The sequence below is a fragment of the Budorcas taxicolor genome, chromosome 3 (genome assembly GCF_023091745.1).
Source record: "Budorcas taxicolor isolate Tak-1 chromosome 3, Takin1.1, whole genome shotgun sequence".
Lineage (NCBI taxonomy): Eukaryota > Metazoa > Chordata > Mammalia > Artiodactyla > Bovidae > Budorcas > Budorcas taxicolor.
The window spans coordinates 42,768,376-42,794,618 of NC_068912.1; the positions used below are offsets into that span (position 1 = coordinate 42,768,376).

General features: G+C 38.0%; 1 protein-coding gene and 1 pseudogene across 1 annotated transcript; one reads left to right on the forward strand and one right to left on the reverse strand.

The window, feature by feature from the left end:
* Window positions 1-5,194: 5,194 nt before the first annotated feature.
* On the forward strand, window positions 5,195-14,497 carry EXTL2 (exostosin like glycosyltransferase 2). Its single transcript, XM_052638040.1, has 4 exons — window positions 5,195-5,325; window positions 9,818-10,245; window positions 10,889-10,959; window positions 14,009-14,497. Exons 1-4 carry the CDS (start codon window positions 5,195-5,197, stop codon window positions 14,495-14,497), a joined length of 1,119 nt encoding a protein of 372 aa, XP_052494000.1.
* An 11,023-nt stretch (window positions 14,498-25,520) lies between these two features.
* Window positions 25,521-26,105, reverse strand: LOC128045143 (60S ribosomal protein L9-like; annotated as a pseudogene).
* Between the last annotated feature and the right edge of the window lie 138 nt (window positions 26,106-26,243).

The window sequence follows — 26,243 nt, forward strand, 5'->3', positions numbered from 1 at the left end:
TGACTAATTAATTGTATTAGGTTAACTGTGTGGACTATATGGGGGGGAAAACTCTAACTTCTTAGACATGTAGTTGAGGACTGTGAGAAATGAAGGCCGAGAGGAGTAAGGGGCAGAAGGTCATCTCCAGCCAAAGTTCTGGCCCCCTTTGGGCAATAGTAAAGAATAGGAAGGATGCCATCTGTCATTCCTCAGTAATATAATTAATCCTGACCTTTACCTGCAGCTCTATTTTAAACCCTGTGTTTTTCTTTTAGTACTTCAGATTGAATGCCATATGAACCTTAAGTGAAAAAAGAGTTTTGATGATAGAAAAAACTACAGACTCTTAAAAGTCTAGAAATTCAGTACAAGTGCAGGTTGCTGTGTCTGGAGGCCTTTCTGTATGGCATATATGTTCTGGTTTCAAATGAGTAAACATTAGATCATCAGGATGATATGGATTTACTGTTTCTGGATACTTAAGGAAAAGATGAAAACAAAAATATAGCAATGTTAGCACGAACCTCAGGAAGATATCATCTCCCTAGTCACCTACATATACTTTTTAGAACACAGTATAGAAAATTTTAAGTTCTAAAAATAATTCAGTCTATGGACCATGGCATTAAAGCATTTTTTAAAAAATTCCTCCTGCTTGACAAAAACATGACAGGAAATTCTTTGATTTCCCTTAATAGTGCCAAGAGAGCCTGTTCCTGTCAATTACTGAAGCCATAAGGAAAAATTTTTCAAAAATTAAAACTTTACCATAATGAGGTAAGTACCAGTATTTTCTTTTTACTTTTTAAAAATTATGGTAAAATATACAAATCTGCCATCTTAGCTATTTTTAAGTGTGTAGCTCAGTAGCGTTAAGTGTATTGACTTTGTTGAGCAGTCAATCTCAAGAACTTTTTCATCCTGCAAAACTTAAACTCCACAACCATTAAACAGCTCTCCGTTTCTCTGTTCCCCGGGTCCCCGGCAGCCACCCTTCTACTTTTCTGTTTCTTTGAATTTGACTATTCTAGATCCCTCATGTAAGTGAAATCATATGGTATTTGTCCTTTTGTACTGGCTCATTTCACTGAGCATGATGTCCTCAAGGTTCATCCATGCTGTGACACGTGTCAGAATTTCCTTCATTTTAAAGGCTGAATAAGATTTCATTGTATGTCTATACCACATTTGTTTATCCATTCATCTGTCAATGGACATTTGGGTTGCTTCCACCTTTTGGCTCTTGTGAATAATGCTACTATGAACATAGGTGAAGTACCAGTATTTTTATCTGAGAAAAAATGTTTCCCATAGAGGTACTTTTGTTTCCTTGGAAATAAAGAGTTTTTACTTGAGCCAGGATCTGTTAGAAAATACTGCATTGCCTATTTTAGATCTTATCCATTGAAATACTATTCCAGACTATAACATAAAGTCAATAAAAAGTTTATTCCTGTAAACTAGAACAAAGCTGAAAACAGAGACTACACAGAAAACGCTGAAAATACAAGGTGGGACACATGGGAGGTGGGAGTTGGTTCAGACCTTCTACTCTTTCTGTGGCTCAGGAAACATGATTTAATATGCTCAGGCTCAGCTATCCTATCTACGAAATGGAGTGGATGTATTTTAATCCCTGTGTCTCTTAAAGATTTGAGATGTTAAGTAACACACAGAGGAAAGAGGTCTGACAAATTTTGTTGCTACTGGTAAGCTCTGTGAGGGCAGGAATTGGAGGTCTTACTCATTATCAACCCTAGTGTCTGACAGTGCTGGGCTGGGTAAGCACCTAGGAATGTTTGTTTGTGGGCTACCATGGATATCCTGACCTTCCTCTATTAAAGTTAGGAAGCTCACATGAATTCGGATTGCATTGATTTTAAATCTGATATCTAAAGCTATTTACAAATTATAATTCATACATATAAAATCTGTTTCTCTTCGAGAAATGATTTTGGAATGTGCATTATTGCTGAAAACCAGTATTGTGTAAAAAGTAAGAGGATTCTGTAGAACATTCCAAGGATCTGTCGCCCAGCAATCTTGCCTCCCCTCCACTTTCCTATGACTAAAACAGAGAGAAGTTCAAATGAAAAGCTTCAATATTCTGGAATGGTAAAAATAATGTATTTGCAGATACACTTGGTTTCTTTTTGACCCATTTCTTGAACTAATTTTGCATGACACTGTGCTGAGCTAAAAATGCTTTTCTATTTCTAGGCTTTTTTCTTAGGATGCATTGACTCCTTGGATCCTTATAAGTAGTGGATGTTCCTCATAGGAATGAGGCCATACCTTCTCCTGCTCTGATATATGTCCATAAGTTTGATCATCTTCAAACATCATCATCATAATTATCATCATAATAGCTACAGTTAGTTAGCAATTCCAAGAGGAAGATGCAAGGCTGGAAGAAACTTTCATCTAGCATAATTGAGACCTGTGCACTTTGAGGGCAGAGAAGGCTTCTGCCTCAGTAACAAATGGCTGGATTGACGGAGGCAGTGTTTTAAGAAGACTTTCTACATAATATTTATATGTTATTTCCTCTTTAATCAATGATGAGAAAGCCAATCTAGTTAATTGAGAGTAGCTGCCTAAAGAAGTATTGAGAAGCAATTTGATGATTTGTACAGGATGCCTTAGGAAGGGACAAAAATGCCAGGACTGACAAGCAGACTTTGCTACTGATAATAGGCGAGACTGGGGAGGAAAGTGGAGACACAGGTACTTGGTGTCTGCTGTCTGTGTTTTATGGGCTTCCCAGGTAGCTCAATGGTAAAGAATCTTCCTGCAATGTAGGAGACCCAGTTTCAATCGCTGGGTCAGGAAGATCCCCTATAGGAGGAAATAACAACCCACTCCAGTATTCTTGTCTTGGAAATCCAAGTACAGTCCATGGGATTATAAAGAATCAGACACTGCCTAGCAAATGAACACGCATGTGCACACACACACACACACACACACACACGTTTTTTAGAGTTCATTTGAACCTGATATACCTGTAAGGGAATGGCTCACTCAACCTGGCTGCCAGGAGGAGGACTTGCTTTTTAATGTGATCAATACAGAAATTCTTTCCTACAGCTTGCAGTGAGAAATGTCCTGTGGCAGCAACTTCTGTTTTTCAAATTGGATGTTATAGTAAATGCAGCTGTCTACCAATATGTTTTAGCAATTCAATTTCAGAACTGTAGACTCAAAAGGGCAGGAAAGGTCAATCTTAAGCCTTCTAAATGACAGAACTTAGATTGGCTGTCAGTGATCCTATATATGTTGTAGTCAGTTACACTGTTGATAAAAAAAGATGAATCACTTTAACCCTAAGAGCCAGTTCATGACACAGTAGATCCAGATTGTAGATATCTAAATCATCTGTTCAGATCACTGTACAGTTGGTTGTAAACACAGCAAAACCACAAGGTAAATCTGTGATACTATGTGGATCCTTTTATTATTTATTACTTTAAGTCTATTCATATTCCTGCCTTTCTTATTCCTATATAAATAATATCATTAACACAAAATAACTTATTTTGATTATCTGGACTCGTGAAAAAAAAAGTAATGAGAGTTAAGACTCCCTGATGGCAGTTAGGGAATTCTCTGGTGGTCCAGTGATTAAAATTTCATCTTCCAATACAGGGGATGCAGATTCGATCCCTGGTCAGGGAGCTAAGATCCCACATGCCTCATGGCCAAAAACCCAAAACATAAAACAGAAGCAATATTTTAACAAATTCAATAAAGACTTTAAAAATATATAGCTTATGTATTAAGAAAGGTGTTTCTTAAAAAGAGGAAGAACCATAAAAAAAAAAAAATAGATGGGTTCCTTAGAAGGAAAACTGAGGGAAAATCATTTAGGAATGAGAGGATATCATTGGTTGAAAATGAGAAAGCTGAATGGCATTTATAAAATACAATGAAAAGAATGAATTTCCTGAATAGGGGGAAATACAAAGGTAAAAACTCTTCTTAGAGTACTCTCTAGCACCTGGAAAAGACTCATAAGGAACAGTAGCCTTTCATGTACTATTTCTGGCATTCTGGATTTTGCAATGAAATAAATTCTAGTGTATGCTGCTTAAAACTAATGGAAGAGGCTTACTCTAAGCAATAATGAACTGACTTATGAGGTGTTCTGACTTAGTTTTCTGTTTCTGCCAATTGTCCTGAAGTCTCTCTAGGTTTTTTTCAGTTTCTAAACAAAAATTAAATTTTCATTTCTCAGCTAGCCAAGACTTCATTGTCTCTTTGTTTAAGTCATGTATGCTGCCAGATTAAGGATATAGCTTCTGGTTATTGTTACCAGAATTTACAAGGATGATATTATCTAATAAGTGATGGTTTTCTCCCAAGGCAATTCAGCTTATTCTCCAAGAACTTCCATAGAAATAGGGATGTTCAAAAGTATTTTAATGCAGAATACCTTTGAAAAAATCAGAGTTCTAGGACATCTTCTATAAAATAGTTTTGGCCACAGAACTTAAAGTAGAAAGGTGGCTTGTGTGGCTTGAGCTTTAAACTACATGTCTTGCCCTGGTCCCCAGATGGGGGATATCCCAGGTCTTTTATAGAGGAAATGGTTTCTTAAGTCTTGACTCAATCTTAATTTGCATTTAACTTGAATTTTTTTTTTTTTAATTTCAGGTGTTTTTTATTCATTGTGAAGTTTGTTGTTGTTATTTAGTCATTGTGTCTGACTCTTTGCAGCCCCATGAATTACAGACTACCAGGTTCCTCTATCTGTGGGATTTCCCAGACAGGAACACTGGAGTGGGTTGCCATTTCCTTCTCCAGGGGATCTTTCCAAGCCAGGGACCGAACCCGCATCTCCTGCTTTAGCAGGTGGATTCTTTACCACCGAGCCACCAGGGAAGCCCCATTGTGAAGTTTAAGACTGTTTAAATATAGATGCCCTCGCTTTTTTCAACCATAGAGCATTGTGAACCTTGCTCAAACAATGGCCAGGCACTGTTCTGCACTGCAGAGCCTGACAGAAAGGGCCCTCAATACAGTCGGAGTCAAAAAGGAGGCTCAGTCAATAGCTGTAATACCTGGAAACAAAGTCCGGTAGCACTGCGTTCCCCGTCCCCAGGATCACTGAGGATGGAGAGTGGTGAGAGAAACACTCACAGGGGAGGGGATGTTTGAAAGAGTCTTGCCCATAGAATGGCAGGGAGTAGGAGTCTGGTGCGCAGGGAGAATGGGTTTTGTAGTGGAAAAGAGCATGTACAACATGTGGCGTCATGGTCAGCCTGCTGGCTCTAGGTACCGTAAGAGGAAAGTCCTTTTGGAATTGGGTGCCACATGTGCCTTTGCCTCAGTTGGAACAGTGTATGTCCCCTGCATGCTGTAAACCTGGCCGGAAACTGCTCATCAGGTGTACGCTGATGTCTTCTGATTCTTCTGTCATGTTCACAGAAGGGAACCCCGGATTCTAAATTAGCCTCTGTGTCTTGGAATGTTTTTATCTCGTGGCAGTGAAGGGCTCCTTTCTGAGCATCTATATGCTATAATCATCAGTTTTTTCGGCAAGTGCGTATTTTGGAGGATGAGCCAGAGGAGAAAACAATCTGTACAATATGAGGCAAATCTCATAGTGAAGTGGCAGAATAGTTACTATTCTTCCACCATCTGTGGCATTAAAATGAAAATGACAGCTTCTCAGTGTATGACAAGACGCTGCTCATTGCTTTTCTGTCTTGTGAGTCAGAGGACATAACTAATCTTCATTCATGCCACGCTCTGGCTAAACTAGTCTTTGTTCATGCTCTGCTCTGGCTGTTTGTTTTCAGCTTTTGTCTAGATGATTGTTGCTTTTTAACCCCAAAGAACTAGCCTGGAGTAAAGAATTCATCATTCAGTAGTGTTCTTCCTGAGGAACTCTGGTAGAAGATGTAGTAAATAACTGAATAGCAGGTCTTTGAAAATTCAGATTGCCTCGTTCATTTAAAGACAAACACTAGAGAATTTGTAATTGTTGCTTCATTGTATTATTTACTTTCCTACTCTGTCTTATGTCCACATTTAAGAAAATTTCTTAAAATTTCAAATAATGGTTTTCTAAAAGCTACCTCACTTTTCAAATATTTAAAAATTCTGATATAATGACCTGGTCATTCCACTCCCAGGTACATGCCCAAAAGAAATGAAAACATGTTCACAAAAAAACATGTACATGATTATTTGTAACAGCAATATTCATAATAGCAAAATGTGGAAGCAACCCAAATGTCCAGCAACTGTTAACACAAACAAAATGTGGTATATCTGTACAATAGAATGTTATTTGGGGATAAAAAAGAATTAAGTATGGATATATACTATGACATGGGTGAACCTTGAAAACATGTATGCTAAGTGAAAAAAGCCAAACACGTAGGCCATATATTGTATGATCTCTTTTTAGGAAATGTACAGAATAGGCAAACTATGGAGATAGAAAGTGGATCAGTGTTTGCTTGGTGCTGGGGTGGAGAATGAGGGGAAATGGGGATGAGGAGCGACTGCTAATGAGTAGGTCTTGGGTGTCTTTTTAGAGTGTTAAAAATGTTATAAAATTAGATTTGGTTGCACAATTCTGTGTAGATACTAAAAGCTACTGAACTGTGTACTTTATATGGGTGAAGCTTACAATATGTGAAATAAATATTAATAAAGTTGTAAAAATGTACCAATGTACCAATATTAATATTTATATTATCATACAGGTACCTTAGTGACAGTCTTGTAGACTAATTTATGACGCATCCTTGCAGAATTTACCACAACACCATGGAAAGAGTCACAAACTGTGCCATCAGGGACCTCGGTCCTTTCTGGAATGAAGCAGGGTTTCAGAAAATACAGACAGATATCATTTTAAATTTTATTCTTTATTATTTGTGGCTGCCCTGAGTCTTCACTGCGTGCGGGGGCTTTCTCTGGTTGCAGTGAGTGGGGCTGCTCTCTAGTTGTGGCACACAGGCTTCTCATTGCCATCGCTTCCCTGGTTGTGGAGCACGGGCTCTAGGGCACTCGAGTTTCAGCAGTGTGGCTCCCGGGCTCTGCAGCACAGGCTCAGTAGTTGTGGTGAATGGGCTTAGTTGCTCCCCGGCACATGGGATCTTCCCAGACCAGGGATCGAACCCATGTCACCTGCACTGGTAAGCAGATTCTTAACCGCTAGACCAGCAGGGAGGTTTACAGATATACTTTCAAATTAAATCATTTTAATTCTTGATTCTTTCTAAGATGAAGGTTATCCAGGTGTATTCTTTCTCATATTCCCCATTCAAAACTCAAAGCTGTGAATTAGATGATATATTCTTCTCTTGACAATGAACAGAAGAAAGCTATACACTGAAATCCAAATAGCTAATGAGGTCATCACTCTCCAGTTTGTTCTAAGGCTGTTTCCAGTGCATCTACAATAAAGTCCGACTTCAGCTGATCTCCAAGTACAGAGATGCCATTTGCACTGCAGTCTATATAGTTCTTACTTTTCTATACAGACTATACATTTTAACTATCGGTCTGTATAACTGCACGAAATATTTGCATTGTCTTTCCAAAGATATAAATTTATTCATAACTCTCAAAACATTTTTGATACAAGGAAAATAGGGGGTTTGAAGCTATCTGACAGAGGAAATTTCTATGATGGATATGGAGGAAAACTCCCACTTAAAAGTATATTATTGGTAAAAGTGAAACAGTCATTCATGAATTCTCCTTGACAATGTCTATTTATAGTAGGCTATAGAGATGAATCTTCATTACTCTTTCTCCACTAAACTGGCAGATAGTTACCAGAATCTGCTTACTAGACTAGAGACACTGCTATATAAATTTTAAAATATGTTATTCCTACTCTGCTATAGAAAATGAACATTAAGATCTCAATCAGGGTATACTTTAATATAGTTGTCAGATGAATCTTAACTCTGAGTACTTATAACCAGCCATTTTTATGCAGAACTGAAAATATGCTTTATGAGACTTGCTTTTGATTCAGTGATAGAAGGATTATCAAGGTCTTTGAATCAAGACTATTAATTTATAATGGTTTCTGTTTGGTTTATCACATTAACAGTATGTGTTGTTTTAGGGAGAGGTTATATACAATGAAGACATTTGTACTCTCAAACCTTAAATTGCCCATCCTTGAAAAATAATCATAGTAAAGCTGAGGTTACCTAAAAAATAATCCATTTTATTCATTTCTTAGAGTGAGGCCAAAATGAAAGGAGAAACACAAAATTGCTTTTCTTAACAGAACAGGCTGCAGACAAAGTCCAGGAGAGAATATCCTTGAAAGCTCTCTGAAAAGATTACTACAAGGGAACATTGCTTTTCAAATCTGGACTTTTGAAAAGTGAGAGTTGCTGAGTGACATTGACCATTCCTTTGTCCTTATGAATAGGTTCATCCTTTGCTTGCACAGCGCTCAGTGCAAGCACAGTATGGGGTATGTTCTCCTTCCATCTTTGCAATTCTCCAGTACCCACTCTTGTGAACTTTAAAAGATGTTAAAGGCATGGTCTATATGACCTCTCTATGTCCTTGTTGACCTATATAGAGAAAACACAGTGACACCGCACACCTCACAACATGAAACAAGATCAGGGGAACTGTTGCCAAGTTTCCTCAGTGAAAAACAGAAGAGTAGTTGCACATAATTTGAACAGTGAAGTGAGATTTCATTTGGAATCTAATGCCTCCAGAATGATGGCCCAGCTACAAGTGCCCAACTGAAACCACAAGGTGTCCTTCTGATGTATTCTCTTCATTGCCACTCTCCTAAATTAACTTTGAGTTTATTTACTTTATCTGTCTCTCCCTACTATTTCCTCTGCTGTGAACAGCAGAGACATCGTCTATCTTATTCATTGCTATACGCACAGAACCTAAAATAGTGCTCTGTAATTATTTAATTTATTGAGTAAATAAGCAAATACTATGGCATGCAAAGCACAGAGTACAGGATCTAATAAGTAATAAACCATTATAATTGTTTGCTGCTGCTGCTCCTACCAGTTATCTGATTCATATATTGGATTCTGCATATGATTTCATTTGGAAACAAGTTTGCTGCCAAAGTTAAGTTTAAATTTAGTATACGTGTGTGTTTAAATTTATATATGTGTGTGTGTGTGTTTGTGTGTATGTCTATATATATATTAGAATAAGTTGTACACCTTAAATATATATAATTTTATGTGTCAATGATATCTCAATAAAGCCATTTAAATAATTAGTATACTACTAAGAGAAATATATACTAATTATTTAAATAGTTACTAAGAGAAATATAGGGCTTCCCAGGTGGCTCAGTGGTAAAGAATCTGCCGGCCAATGTAGATGTGGGTTCAATCCCTGGGTTGGGAAGATCCCCTGGAGAAGGAAATGGCAATCCACTCCACTCCAGTATTCTTGCCTGGGAAATCCCATGGACAGAGGAGCCTGGTGGGCTACAGTCCATGGAATCACAAAAGAGATACGACTGAGTGACTAAACAACAACAACAAAAGAGAAATATAATCCAATTTGAAAATAATAGTCTCATTTCCAAATTTTTAGTAGCAAAGTGAGGGCAAATTTTAAAATATGCTGCTTAATTCTTCCTGTGTATAGATGTTCTTTTGTCTGCAACTGCAGAGCAGTCAGGGAAAGGAAGGTTTATTCACTGCACTTTTTGTCTTAGGCCAAGTCAAAAAGGCAGGAGGAACTGAACTTGAATAACTAAATGGTGATTAACCTTTCTCTCCTTAAAAAAGCAGAGGCAAAACCATGGTAACTATTAAGAATGCTAAGATTCTGCATTTTACTTCCATTTCCACCGCAGGTGTTGCCATATCTGCAAGCTCCCAGGAAGAGTGATGGGAATTCGCGTGCTTCGTCTCTCTTTGGTGGTCATCCTTGTGTTATTGCTGGTAGCTGGGGCTTTAACCACTTTACTCCCTAATATCAAAGAAGACAAGATGCTCACTTTGCGTAGGGAAATAAAATCTCAGGGCAAGCCCACCCAGGATTCCTTTACTCTGATAATGCAGACGTACAACAGAACAGATCTCTTATTGAGACTTTTAAATCACTATCAGGCAGTTCCATATCTGCATAAAGTGATTGTGGTATGGAACAATGTTGGGGAGAAAGGACCAGAGGAGTTATGGAACTCCCTAGGGCCTCACCCTGTCCCCGTGAACTTCAAAGCACAGACCACAAACAGGATGAGAAATCGACTCCAGGTCTTTCCTGAAGTGGAAACCAAAGGTGAGTTGCAGCTGGGTTTTTAGTCTGACAGGGCTGCAGTTAACCAGAACTGGGGACTCATGTGTGGCTTTGGGGCCTCCTACTTACCTTAATTGTCTGGAGAAAATAGGGAAATTTAATCATGAGAAAGCATTTTGAAAAACTTAAGAGGCAGTTTCCCAGATGTCAACATGTCTCCTGGGGAGAAATCACATATATCTTGCAACAGTGATAAAGAGGTTAATTAATATTGTAAAAGAAGACATGCTATAATTACATCTTGTTGCATCACAGAAGTTAGTAAAATGCTATTTAACTTATGCTTGATGTGTTTTGCCACCTTCTTTTCCTCCCACTCATAGCAGTTACATGAGCTTGTAATTTGCTTAAAAGAACCTTGGTTTTATTTATTTATAGGTTCATTAGTTTCTAGGATAGTGGATGATAACTACATGATAATCTCCCCCTTTGGAAATTATAAAATCAATTATAGTTCAAGTAAAAACTTTTTCTGCTAGATAAATCTTTAAGAATACATTTTTTATTTACTGATTTCATTCAGAAAATACTTCATCTGAATGACCTATAAAGACACCACTGTGTCTTACAACTTCTGTCTTCACTTCCAAACTGTTTGATTTAAATTTTTTTTCTTTCATTTCAGCGGTGTTAATGGTAGATGATGACTTGCTAATTAGCGCCCAGGACCTTGTTTTCGCTTTTTCTGTGTGGCAGGTAATGTTGCTATATGCTTTATGAAATCATCATATAAAGTCTGATCTAGTGTTTAACCAGAACAACATGGTTTAATGTGGGAGTTACCCAGATTAGTGTAGACAGTATTTATCTAAAAAGGAGATTACTTTGTCATAAAGTACAGTGGCACCCCACTCCAGTACTCTTGCCTGGACAATCCCATGGACGGAGGAGCCTGGTGGGCTACAGTCCAAGGGGTCGCTAAGAGTCGAACACGACTGAGCGACTTCACTTTCACTTTTCACTTTCATATACTGGAGAAGGAAATGGCAACCCACTCCAGGGTTCTTGCCTGGAGAATCACAGGGATGGGGGAGCCTGGTGGGCTGCCATCTATGGGGTCTCACAGAGTCAGACATGACTGAAGCGACTTAGCAGCAGCAGCAGCAGCAATCAGATTTCCTGAGCTCAGTTAAGCTAACTGACAGTTATGGTACCTTTTATCTATACTTGATTTGTATTTGATATATTGGGGATAAGAGCTAGAATTGCCTTCCAAAGAACAATGAGGAAATTATCTGGTATAGGACAGAGCAAAGACTAAAATCCTGAGACACTTTCCACAAGGCCACAGACCTGTATCTCAAATGAGAAGTGTATTTGTGTATTAATGCTGCATAGAGCTTCCTTTGAAAGAAATAATTAATTATATCCACAAAATTTAATTCTGAGACCATTGTTTAAAAATTAATATTAATAATAATTCTACATGCACCACTGTGGTGGCAGACTTTTCCCCCCTTAAATCCCAGCTGGTATAAATAGGCATTAATTGCCTGGTATTCTATAAAAACACCTTTTTCCTGTTGAATATTTGTTCATAGTAGCCAGCTTTTTACAAGTTTCACTACAAGTACCTGAAAGCAGAATTGCATACAAATACTCTGAAGCCTGTCCAGTAATTAAACACTGTGCTACCCAACAAATGGTCTAATTTGCACTGTAGGAACTCTCCTTGATTAGCAACTTGAGATGTGACAACATTAGGTATTAATGGTAAGTGGCCACAGTACTCTACAGATACCAGCATTTTCAAAACTTCAGTTTTCAGCTTCATGCCTAGCGTACTGATCAACATGTTTTTTCCATATCAGCAATTTTACTAGCCCCATAAATAAAAGCTTCCCAGGAGAAAATTTCTAATGTAATACTCCAGCTGTGAGATTTCTATCACAGATGAAAAAATCAATTTTCTGAAAATGTCAGGTTTGGGGACATATGAGAACTATGGTTAATTAGGACAAGTAAATCATGATTAAAGATGGATAAATATAATTTTAAGTTTCATCCATAAAACTGTCAAGAACAGTTTCAATCCATTGCCCAAGATAATCTGACTCCTAAAGTTCAGTCCCATTGTTGCCCCATGGAGTACAGAGATTTGGGGCATAGAGACAAGCAGGACCAGAATAGACACACGTCTGTGCCTTTGCACTTAACCGTGACCTCCGTTTGCAGTCCTTCTCCTTTTCCTGCTCTAGCCATCTGTGAAATCTCTGTCGTCCTCCTAGGTTATGTAAGTGGTGCCTTTTCTCTGAGGCCTCCCAGCGTTTATGCTCCCAGCCCCTGACATTCCCCTGTACCTCACTGCATCCTCAGTGCTGTCCTGAGAATCCCTCCGCTGCGTTACAACTTCCTCAACAGTGTGGTCATTCCTAGCACCTATTTGTATCGCACTCTCCCTAGACTATGCATTCTTTGACACGGGATTAAATCCAGACTGATTTGTGTGTGTGTGTCCCTAGTTTAGCGTCTGTCGGTAAATGAGTGAAACTCAAGTTATTTATGAGATTGAACTAAACCTTTTTCAGTTCATATTTCTTTTCCATGACTCACTGCTTTTCTTTGTTTGCTGATTTTTATTTTTAGTCATTCTCATCCTACTATTATTGCTTTAATACCATCCTTTCTGCATAGATCCTGACACATCTCTTCATACATATGTGTATATATATACACAAGCACATATATATATGACCTCCCCCGTGGCTAAGCGGTGAAGAATCCACCTGCAGTATAGAAGATGCAGAAGACACCGATTTGTTCCCTGGGTCAGGAAGATCCCCTGGAGGAGGAAATAGCAACCTACTCCAGTATTCTTCTGGAAAAATCCCATGGGCAAAAGAGCGAGCCGGCTATGGTACATGGGGTCACAAAGAGTCAGACATAACTGAAGTGACTATATACATATATATATGCATATATATATGTATAGGTGTGTATATATATATATACACACATCCATACATATTGACCTTTGAACAACACAAGCTTAAAGCATACAGATCCACTTACACTCAGATATTTTCAATAAATACGTACCATATTACTACATGATGCGTGGTTGGTTGAATCTGTAGATGCAGAACCATTGATATTGAAGGCTGTCCATAAAGTTATACATGAATTTTCCATTATACTGTCAGTTGGCACCCTTAACTCCTGCATTGTTTAAGGGTCAACTGTATATGTGTGTGTGTGTGTGTGTGTGTATGACTTTTTTTTTTAAGAAAAGGGATAAAAATAAAACATTGTTTAAAACCAACAGTGACTTTCAAAAACATTGAAATCAACATGGAAAAGCAGTAAAATGGTATATGTACATCCATAATTTTATTTATTCTTAAGAGATTAAAACAGTTTTCCAAAATAATCATGTTATCTTCTTAATCTCCTATAATAAGCATTGTTCATATAATCAACTTCTTTTACAGTAAACTCTGAAAAACCAGACTCTTTGGTGACTAGAATTTATTAATATCAGATAATATGTGAATTGGGAGACTATTTGAGAGGTGGGAAATTTTTTAAAGAGATTTGGGTTATGATGGAATTTGAACTTTAAACTTACCAGGACATAGATTTATGAAGTTGGCTGGAGTAAAAGGAAGTTAAGATGTAGAAGCCAGGAATAAAATAACACTGACAAATCGGTTTAATTCTTTCTGTAATAAATCATTGCCTTTTTCACCATGTTAGCTCTAAAGAAATGCCACACTGAATTATTTTTTTTTTTTTATCTTTTCAGCAATTTCCTGATCAAATTGTAGGATTTGTTCCCAGAAAGCATGTGTCTACTTCCTCTGGTATCTACAGCTATGGAGGTTTTGAACTGCAGACAACAGTGTTTGGAAATGGTGATCATTACTCCCTGATCCTGATTGGAGCCTCGTTCTTCCACAGCAAATACCTGGAACTCTTTCAGAGGCAGCCTGCAGCTGTCCATGCTTTGTTAGATGAGACGCAGAACTGTGATGACATTGCCATGAATTTTATCATCGCCAAGCACACTGGGAAGACTTCAGGGGTATTTGTGAAACCTGTAAACATAGCCAATTTAGAAAAAGAAACTACCGGTGGCTACTCTGGAATGTGGCATCGAGCTGAGCACTTTCTGCAGAGGTCTTATTGTATAAATAAGCTTGTTAACATCTATGACAGCATGCCCTTAAAATACTCCAACATTATGATTTCTCAGTTTGGTTTTCCATATGCCAATCACAAAAGTAAAATGTGAGGGTGAAATAGACAAACAAAAGCAAACCTCAGAACTGCTTGTTATTTAAGTAGCTTCATGCTCTGGTTGGTCTTTTTATTATTTATTTTTAAGCAATATCACGGACTTTTTTCCTACTCCAGAAGTCTCTACAAAGGGGAAGAATGCATGGGGCTTCTAGGATGTACAGTTTACATGTGCTTCAAAACCCAAGAAGCTGATATTATCCAGATAGGTCTTGTGATAAGTCTTCATTCATGGATATATTCCTTGGTCAACAATTTTATTGTTTACATGCTCAGACTGTTTGACAATTTTTTTAAATTGAAGTATAGTTGGTTTACAGTGTCATGATAATGCCCTACAATTTTGTGTTTTGACTCCTGGCATTTGCCTTAAGGACCTTTAGCAAGCCGTTTCCAGGATCAAAATCTCCAGAGAAGTATTTCTCAGCTTTTTCATTCAAGGATGATTATTTTCATCTGAAGCCTGAAATGCCTCTTTCTCAAAAGACTGTGGTGTAGGGAAAAGCCATGTGAGGAGAGAATAGTCTCACTCCCATATAAAAGCAAGTGAAGATTTTGTGACAAGCAGGGTTTCTCTTGTGGTTCTTCCAACCAGCCCTTTCTAGGACTAGCTCTTCCCAGCATGGTTTCGATGCAACCATCAGTGCTTTCTGTGGTTAAGTCTGTTGTGACTGGTTGGGTTAATTTTAGTAGCTGAATGATGCCTAGTTGTTTGCTTGACTTTTGTGAACATTTACTGCATGGATCACAAAAAAGTGCATCCTGTATTTCTTATAAGCAGCTTCTATGCAGCAAGGAGTTAATGTGTTACTAGATTCAGGTCCTGTATTTTGGCACCGAATCTGGCTTTGAGATTGTACATTAATTTTTAGATTTTATATAAAAGATGTATTATTTAAGAAATATGCGTAAAATAACTCTTCTGACAGAGTGATTCAGTAAGACCAGGCAGAAATTAAAACCCTTACTATCAGATGATCTTTATTGTTATAAAAGCATAAATTATCTCATGAATACTAAAATGTTGTGTGTGTCACACACAAAGTCAGTCTCTTGGATTCTGAATTCCCTCTCCGAGCCCCTGCTGCCAAAAGATTCAGAGATCATGATGAAATTTGAATTACGTAGATGTGGAAAAAATAAAAGACCTGAGTCATAGCAGAGAAATTCCGCAGAGAGCCTGCCTCAGTTCATTGTTAAGTTGCCCACTCTCTGTTACATGAATTAGTGTCTGTTCCACACTGTCTGTGTTTGGTCCTTAATTCACTAAAGGAATACTTAATTAAGCCTCTTTCCACCACATTCTCCTCTTCCTATTCCCCCTCCTTCTCCCATATTCCATAATGATCTCAAAATGGCATAGCTATGAAAATAATCATGGTTAATGTTCCAACAATGAGATCTCTTGTGCAGTTAGCTCAGTGTATATTGTTCCTTTACATGGGCATGTTGTATGCGTCTTAATGCCATCTGAGAAAACCAGTAGAATTTGAAGCCTCACTAAAAATCTATAGTGTTAATTATCTGCTTTGTCAAACCTTGGTAGTGATTTTTTTTTTTTTTTTTGCCTCTTGAGATTGACAGGTAAATAAAATAAACTTTTACCATCCAGATGTTTTTGTTAATTAAACAGACTCGTGCTTTTGTTTTCCAGATTCACACACATTTCCAAATATTCTCATATTGCTTAGGGAATATCTGCTATATTCCCCAAGAGAAAAATTTCCAGTGGGAAAATACTCTCAGATTTTTTCATCTTCCATTCTTAAACATCTATTCTTCAGCATCACTTAATTTGCTCATATATTTTTCAGACGTTGTAGAGCAAGTATGAAAACAAAGTGAAGTTCAATCTGTATTACAAAGATGCTTGCATTGATTGGGACTAAACTTCTACACAGGTGGCACTAATGGTAAAGAACCCGCCTGCTGACGCAGGAGACATAAGAGACACAGATTCTATTCCTGTGTCAGGAAGATCCCCTGGAGGAGGGCATGGCAACCCACTCCAGTATTCTTGCCTGGAGAATCCCATGGACAGAGGAGCCTGGCAGGCTACAGTCCATAGGATCACAAAGAGTCGGACATGACTGAAGCGACTTAGCACACATGTACAATTTTCCCTTCATGCCTCTTATTCTTACTCCAGATGATCTGGAGCAAAGATGATGCTCAGGCTTAAAACTACACAGGAAAAGCAACATAGTTTAGAGGTTAAGTGTGCCAGTAGAGTACTTGGGCTCAAATCCTTCCTGTATCTCATACTTACTTAACCTCCTGGAGCTTCAGTTTCCTCATCTGTGAAAGTGAGAATATCTACATAGGGGTTTGTTTTAAGGAATAAAGGAGATTGCTTGTATAAATATAAGCACAGAGACTTGCCCATTTTAAAATGGTCAATAAAGGAAAGCTGTTGGGATGTGTATGGACAATGAGTGTATGCTTCGTCACGTCTGACTTTTGGGACCTCATGGACGGTAGCCTGCCAGGCTTCTCTGGGATTATCCCGGCAGAAATACCAGAGTGGGTTGCTATTTTCTCCTCAAGGGAATCTTCCCAATCCAGAGATTGAACCTGCATCTCCTGCATTGCAGGTGGATTCTTTACCACTGAGCCACCAGGGAACCCCATCATTGACAATAAGGGCAGTTAATTCTATGTTATCAGAAAGGCCCCTGAATCCACCAGGTGAGATAGTCAGGAAATTGTTTCTACATAAAAGTGTTCTACATAACCATGGCAGTTTTCATCTCATTTTCTTTATTTCAAATGCCCCTCTTCTTATTAAGATAGTACATACTCATTCTAGCAATTTTGGCATATTCAGAATGGGATAAGAAATTAAAAGCCTACCACATTAACAATTATTAAACATTTTTGTGTCTATTCCTTCTGACTTTTCTAGGCATACATTTTAATAGCATGATTTGTTTGGTATTTCATTGGATGGATAACCATAGTTTATATAATCAATCATATTGCTGTTCTGTTACATAATATCTTATTATTCTAACATTTGGGCAAGCATCCTTGCCTTGAACAAGTACCTTTGAGCATACCTATAATGATTTCTTTAAAATCAAGTCTAAAAAGTCCAATGCCTGGATCCATTTAGTAGTTGCATTTTAGGGTTTTTAATATATATATATGCCCCCAGAGGCATTCCCATAGCTACAGTATTTCTGCATCCGAGAGCACCTGTTTCTCATCAGACTTCCCAACATTGCATATTATTTAAAATATTCTTAATTTCATTTTCCATGCACAGAATACTCAAATGTTGCGGAATTTGGAAAGACTTTGGCCATGTTAAGAACTCAATGTTGAGAAGGCTGAAAAACAGGCAATCAACTGTCAGATGAGATATTCCAGGACAGTATAAACTTTGGGAATCTTCTGAAGTGCTTCCAAAAATTCTTTGCTCCTAGGATGGAGTATAGGCAATGAATTATTGGCTCTTTGCTGGTCCCAGGAATCAAAAACTTGGAAGCAGCAACAACAACAAAAATACACTGGTTCCTCTTAAAAAGACCTAGGGCTTTGACCACAAGGTCAGGAGTGAATAAGTGAGTATGTATATGCATGTGTGTGTGTGTTGTGTGTGTGTGTGCATGTGCGCATGCACACAGGCCTACACACACCTACATGCACACGTGTGGCAGCAGAGGGCAGGGTAGGAGGCAGGAGTGGCAAGGAGGGGGAATGGAGTAGAGGACAATGCTGTCATGGACGAGGAAGAGAGAGGTGCCCGATCCCATTGGTCCCCAGGAGGGCATGATGGTGAGATCTGATCATCCTCTTTCCCATGCTATTTCTTAAGCCAGTTTTTGTTTTTCTGCTAGGGTTCCCCCAACTTTCTCCCCTTCCACCTCTTCTCCTTTCATGAAGGTTCTGTCAATATGAAACCCAATTTTTTTTTTTTTTTAGTTTCTTACTTTTATTATTCTTTAGTGCTTTCTCTCTGGGAGAAAAAATAATAAGCCTCCACCTCTGCACATTTCAAGCCTGTACCTTCTTTTTTTTAAATTTTTTATTGGAGTATAGTTGCTTAACAGTGTTGTATTAATTTCTATTGTACAACAAAGTGAATCAGCTATACATATACATATATCCCCTCTTTTGGGGGGGTTTCCTTCCGGTGGCCATTTCCCTTCTCCAATGCATGAAGGTGAAAAGTGAAAGTGAAGTCACTGAGTCGCGTCCAACTCTCAGTCACCCCATGGACTGCAGCCTACCAGGCTCCTCCGTCCATGGGATTTTCCAGGCAAGAGTACTGGAGTGGGGTGCCATTGCCTTCTCCATTTAGGTCTCCACAGAATATCAAATAGAGTTCCCTGTGCTTTACAGTAGGTTCTCATTAGCCATCCACTTTGTACATAGTAGTGTATATATGTCAATCCCAATCTCCCAATTCATCCCACCCATCTTAGTGGCCACACATTAGTTCTCTTTGCCTGTGTCTCTGTTTCTGCTTTGCAAATAGGGTAATCTCTACATTTTTCTAGATTCCACGTATGTGCATTTATATAAGATACATGTTTTTCTCTTTCTGACTTCACTCTGCAATATTTAAAAAATATACCTATTGTGGATGAAACACAAAGAACATTTGATTCATTGGAAACGTGCACTGAGTCTTGGACCCACTAAATTTCCTCATCTGCTGAATGAGGCTGAAAACACTTGCCCTAAAATCTCACCAATGGCCTTTGGTTTCAAAGAGCACAGTGAGTAGGAAGAACTTTAAAGTATCAAGAAAATGAAAGAATTTTTGAAACATCATTACAGATAAAGAGCAGCTCAAAAGAGAATGAAAGAAACTTGTTTGGGAATTACCAGCAGTGTCAAAATTATACCTTAGAGCATAAGAAAGCAAAAATAAGTATGCAAGCATCAACAACAATTTAAGGAACCCTTTTTATTAGCTCTGGTTCAGAATAAAGTATTTAAATGAAGTATTTAAACTAGAGATCACATGAGGCTCTTTCATATTTCACATGTCAACATTTCTTTTATTTGGAAATAAAAAAGATCATATTTTTGACTGGAATGCTTTTAAGTAGTTTTAAAAAAATAAATTTGAAGGAAACAGCTTTAATTTACAGCAGTGGTTCTTCATTTTGGCTCATTTCCCCCCTAGGGGTCATTAACAGTGTCTGAAGACACATTTGGTTGTCACAAATGGGAGCAGCCTACTGGGATATAAGAAGGATGCTGCAGCCCTCCCTCCACAAGAATTAGCCATCCCCAAATGTCAGTAGTGTTAAAGTTGAGGAAAAATGTACATGCCTCATATTATGGAATATTTGGTGATTTTTATGACAATGAAAGTTGCATTGCTAAAATTTTATACAACGGTGCCTATTAGAACAAAATTAAGGGGGAAAACATGTTTATATTAGAGAGTTCCAGAAAAACATCTACTTCTGCTTTATTGACTATGCCAAATCCTTTGACTCTGTGGATCACAACTAACTGTGGGAAATTCTTAAAGAGATGAGAATACCAAACCACCTGGCCTGCCTCCTGAGAAATCTGTATGCAGGTCAGGAAGCAACAGTTAGAACTGGACACGGAACAACAGACTGGTTCCAAATAGGGAAAGGAGTACTTTAAGGCTGTATATTGTCACCTTGCTTATTTAACTTATATACAGAGTACATCATGAGAAATGCTGGGCTGGATGACGCACAACTGGAATCAAGATTGCTGGGAGAAATATCAGTAACCTCAGATATGCAGATGACACCACCCTTATGGCAGAAACCAAAGAAGAACTAAAGAGCCTCTTGAAATTGAAAGAGGAAAGTAAAAAAGTTGGCTTAAAACTCAACATTCAGAAAACTAAGATCATGGCATCACTTCATGGAAAATAGATGGGGAAGCAATGGAAACAGTGACAGACTTTATTTATTGGAGGTCCAAAATCACTGCATATGGTGACTTCAGCCATGAAACTAAAAGACGCTTACTCCTTGGAAGAAAAGTTATGACCAACCTAGACAGCATATTAAAAAGCAGAAACATTACTTTGACAGCAAAGGTCCCCATAGTCAGAACTATAGTTTTTCCAGTAGTCATGTATGGATGTGAGTGTTGGACTATAAAGAAAGCTGAGCACCAAAGAATTGATGCTTTTGAACTGTGGTGTTGGAGAAGACTCTTGAGAGTCCCTTGGACTACAAGGAGATCCAACAAGTCTATCCTAAAGGAAATCAGTCCTGAATATTCATGGGAAGGACTGACGCTGAAGCTGAAACTCCAATACTTTGGCCACCTGATGGGAAGAACTGACTCATTGGAAAAGACCCTGATGCTGGGAAAGATTGAAGGCGGGAGGAGAAGGGGATGAGAGAGGATGAGATGGTTGGATGACACCACTGCCTCAAAGGACATGAGTTTGAGTATGCTCTGGGAGTTGGTGATGGACAGGGAGACCTGGCGTGCTGCAGTCCGTGGGGTGCAAAGAGTTGGACACGACTGAGCACCTGAACTGAATAGAACTGAAGACATCTGCTGCATAGTTGTGTGACCCCAAATCTGAACAAAGAGCCAGAAGTTTCCATGATTAAGGTTTATTTTTGATTCTATTTTTTTTTTGATCCACTTGCCTTTTTCTTTTTTCACATTTGAAGAAATAGACAGTGGAGCTTCAGTTTCTAGGAAGAAGTTACGCATACATATACATTTGTGAAGACCTACAAAACAATATTACATAATACAGTATGTATTTTCATAATACATGTCTAGTTAGAGAAAATAAACTAAGCACAAATTTTCAAATAATCATATTTGTGTATGTTCAAGCATTTTTGGTTTCAACAAACAATAAACAACTAGTCAAGACAATTTATACAGGAAAGAATCCTGGAATGAGAGAATTAAGAAACATTTTTTTCATATAGCTATGTAATGAATTATGTAAATTTATCTGGGGCTCAGTTTCCACATCTACGAAAGACATGGGTGAATTAAGTGATGAGGAAAGAAAATTCTGCGACCCTGAATCATTGTTGAATTGTGTGTTTTAAAGGAATCATGTTATACTTCCTGATAAGAAAACAAATCCCCTAAAGTTCAGCTCTGCTGTAGCTTACAACTGTCCCTACACCATATGCCTATTTTCCTAGGAATTCTTTCTCAAAGCGAAAACTAACTTAGTAAACATCACTACTGTTGTACTGCTTTTGGATCAAAAGACATCATCATGATGATGGGATGAAAAAGAAGTTGATGATGTAATTGTTCAGTGGTAAACACTGACTGGAAGAATTTATGACTTAAAAGATATTTTACTTCATAACTAAGCATCTGTTGCTACGTCCTTTAGGAAGATTCCCTCAAAATTTGCAACAGGTTGACAAACCACTTGAATCAAACTGAAGTATGAATCAGATATACAGCCGTTAACTTGTTAAACCCAGAATGCAAATACAAGTTTTTTTTAATTTTATTTTACTTTACAATGCTGTATTGGTTTTGCCATACATTGACATGAATCCGCCATGGGTGGACATGAGTTCGCAATCCTGAACCCCCCTCCCACTTCGCTCCCCAAAGACTAAACTATCCGATTCCTTTGAAATTAATGAAACATGATTTTAATGAAATTTTCTGTTTTACCAGCAGATGTCAGTGCAACCTAATTAACTGAGTAACTTTTTTTTTTTTTTTAAGCAGGTTAAATGCCTGCCAGTAAACTGAGTGAAAAGTCTTAAAATAGCAGTTTAAAAAAACCTACTGTCAATGTGTTTGATTAAGAATATCTTCCTAGGTGGAGCTATAGAGAAAAAGCCAATCCTTAAAAAGATATGAAGTTAAAATGGTCCCTTGCCTAGGTAAATCTATATTACGTAAGTTATAACACACTGTTATTATCATCATAATTTTTATGTGACATTAACATTTCTCAGTGACATATAAAGACATGATCTTAATTAAGTACAAAATGCTAATCTGTAAAGCATAAGAATGTGTATGTGTTAGTCTCTCAGTCGTGTTCAACTCTTTGTGACCCCGTGGACGGTAGCTTGCCAGGTTCCTCTGTCCATGGGATTCTCCAAGCAAGAATACTAGGGTGGGTAGCCATTCCTTCCTCCAGGGATTTTCCCGACTCAGGGGTCAAACCCCAGGTCTCCCACAGTGCAGGCAAACTCTTTACCATCTGAGCCACCAGGGAAGCTCCAAAACATAAGAATAACAGTGTTTTAAAACCCACATGCCACAGACGTTAGAGCCAAAGGACACTCATTTGTCTCTGGGTGACATTTTTACAGCTCCTGAAGAAACACATTAATTTCTAATGAAACCTGAAATATATATTGTGTGATACCATCTGTTTTCTAGAATGTAGCTTGTAGCAAAAGTTGTTAATCTAATGGCAGTAACAGCAATGTCTATGATGCATGTATGCATCTTTGTAACAGCCTGCAACTTAAATACCTGTGTCACTCACCTTTCAGGATTCAATAGCTGTTGTTCCAGGAGGTTAGTTAATTTGCCTAATAAAGAAAAGTTATGCAGAAAGTCAAAGTGACAGACCTCAGATGATTCCAAGGCGATATCCTTTCCTTTATGCAATTCTCCACTCCTCTAAAAATGCTATTTTGTGACACTGTGTAAAAAGAAGCTTCTTGTTGCATTTTTGTCACACATGGAACTCAAGCTATATTTTGTACAAAAGATTCTACAACAAATCTACAACAAAGTCCTGTCGTTTGGGACACGACTAAAATAAAGCTAAAATAAGGATAAAGTAAAGAAATACATGTAAAACCACTTTTATAAAGCAAAAGTCAGGTTTTTTTTTAATAAAATAAATGTGCAGTTACCATGTAATCTAGCAATTCCATGCCTGAGTATTTACCCAATAAATATGAAAATATGTATTTACACAAAGACATGCATAAAACTTTATCACAATTTAATCATAATCATTGAAAGCAGGAAACAACTCAAATTTCCATCAGTTAGTTAAAGGATAAATATACTGTGGTTTACCCATGAGACAGAATTCTTAGTAATAAATAGGAACCAAAGACTGATACAAGCAACAACATGGTAGAATATCAAACCACTAAGCCCAGTGAAGGAAGACCGACACAAACCTACATACTCTATGATTTCGTGTATACGAAAACGCAAAGACCTTCTGGAAGAGGCAAAACTGCAGAGATAGAAAACAGATCACTGGGTGCCAGAGCCTGGGAGTAGCGAAGAGGTTGACTATAAAAGAGCATGAGGACAATTTGGGGGATGATAAAAATATTCTAGATCTTGATGGTGACAGTGTTAATGGTACTATGTACACTTATCAAAACTCACAAAACTACAAACTTAAAATTGGTGAATTTTATGTAAATTTTACCTCAATAAACCAGACTTTTAAAAAAATTAAAAGGCATTGGGCACATACAATGTCTGAATAATCTCATAAATAGTAAACTTTCTGAAGAGTTGAGTCAAATAACAAGAGACAGAGAAGTTATCGACCTGAACCTCCCCTTGGAAGAGTTTGCCTAGTCTGGGAATGTAGGAGAACAGAAACCAGGGTGCTAGTGTTAGCTGGCCAAACCATTTGTGTGTGATCTCAAGTGCCGACCACTGCTGCTTGGTCGCTGAGTCCTGTCGGACTCTTTGTGACCCCATGGACTGTAGTCTGCCAGGCTCCTCTGTCCATGAGATTTCCCAGGCAAGAATACTGGAGTGGGTTGCCATTTGCTCCTCCAGGGGATCTTCCTGACCCCGGGATCAAGCTTACATCTCCTGCTTGGAAGGAGGATTCTTTACCTCTGAGCCACCTGGAAAGCCCTGAGTAGGATTACTTTTCTCCAAATTTCATTTAACTTACAGTGAAAAACATTGAATTAAATAAAAATTTTAAACCTTCTTGAGCTCAAGACAAAAACAAAACAAAACAAAAAAAGGACTAGATTCACCATTCCAAAAAAATCTTCCACTTGCTGATTAAGGATGATTAGAGGAAATTTAGTATATGAACCCTAAGCAGGGAAGCAGTGTTAATCAACTTTATTAATCTCCATTCCCTTGGAGAGGGAAATTATATAATTTGGCCAGCAGGTGTCATGCACTCATCTATGAAAAACTGATAACTCTTCATATCAAAATTCTTTCTTAATATTTTCCTGCTGCCTTCATTTGTAATGGGTATAAACATTTTTTCCTCTCTCTCTCTATATATACACATATCCTTAAAAGGAGGAGGATGTTTGAAATATTCAATCTTTTCCTCCTTTATTTCTCAGCTCTAATCAAGTATGATAATTAAATGTACATATCAAAATAGGAAAGAAATCACTCTTATTTCATTATGTTTAATGTTTCGAAGACTTTTTTTTAAATGGAGTAACAGCTTCACAAACATTATTTGCACAGTGGCAAACTCAGTCTTTTAATGGCATTCCCTTTATTGTTAATGTCATCTCTTGCGTGAAGCCTTCTTCTGGGATCTCATATACCATAAAATGTTCCATGATCTACGTAAAGCAATCGCCATGTTGTCTTGTAACTGTTTATGTAAAAGGTCTATCTCTCTTCTCTTTTGACCACTCCCCAAACTAGGAGTGTACGAGCGCTGCTTCTCCAGGTATGTAACACAGTACCTGTACTCAAAAATGTTTGTTGGTGGTAAGCAAGTGAGTGATTAAACCCTTGAATCAGTTTTGCCACTTCCAAGACAGTGGTTTTTCAATAACCAGGTGAAAAGTTAAAGGACCAATAGTTAGTTGAATCAATAAGAAAGTGCATAGAGGCAAATGGCTATTTTCCCTGGAGGAACGTTTAGGACAAGCGTGGCTTGCTGAAAAAAGGGCAGCAGCTTATAGAATCCAAAAACAGGATAATGGAGCAGTAGATGGCTTCTGTGATGGACTAGCAGGAAGGCTTAACTTTTTTAAAAAAATTGAAGATATTTTTATTGCCTCTTTAAAATACCACTATGGAGTCCATAGAACCATCTGGCATCTTGCTGTTTCTGTAGCCGGACCACTCAGATCTTATTAGTCAGCCTGCTGAATTGTTCCTTTTTAAGAAACATAGATGCCATCCAAAAATTTTCTGAAATCGTTGTTTTTAACTTTTGGTGGTGGCTTGCTGAATCAAAGCCCCTGAATTTGACACAAGTTCAATGACATTTCTTTCAAGAATCAACTCATCTTCCTGGACTTGAGATACTGAACGAGCAACCCCTGGCCTCATCTGAATCCTACGGATGTATTTTTCATCCCCAAAATAGCATCTCAACAAGAGAACCATTCTCCTAAATAGCAAAGTTGATGGGGAATTGGGCATACAGAGACCTCATCTTGTAATGGAAACCCAGGGTAACACCCTTGATCATGCTCTGTACATGACTGCAGATCGTGTGAACAGTTGCCAGTTCCTGTCTGTTTCCTCACCATTTGTCAACCCGGAGCCTCTGTTTTTTCTTTCCAAAGAGACTCAGTTCTACATTGATGTGATTGAAGTCCCTCTACAGGGTGCCTCTGGGGTCCTTCACAATAACTGTCCATCCCTTCAGAGTAACATCGACATTTTTCTGGAACGTCAACAGTCTGATCACTGAGAAAAGTCTTCATTCTCACAGTAGACGTGACAAAGAGCAGTCTTAACTTTTTAGTACCAAAAATTCTTTGACACCTGGGGAAGACTACAGATCCCTTCTTGGAAAAAATGTTTTTAAAGAATGTAAAACAAAACACGTAAGATTACAAAGGAAACTA

Coding starts and splice junctions, on each gene's coding strand:
- EXTL2 (XM_052638040.1), top strand. CDS start 5,195: ATGGGTTTTGTAGTGGAAAAGAGCATGTACAACATGTGGCGTCATGGT. Junction 10,246..10,888: donor TCCTGAAGTGGAAACCAAAG/GTGAGTTGCAGC, acceptor CTTTCATTTCAG/CGGTGTTAATGGTAGATGAT. Junction 10,960..14,008: donor TCGCTTTTTCTGTGTGGCAG/GTAATGTTGCTA, acceptor TTATCTTTTCAG/CAATTTCCTGATCAAATTGT.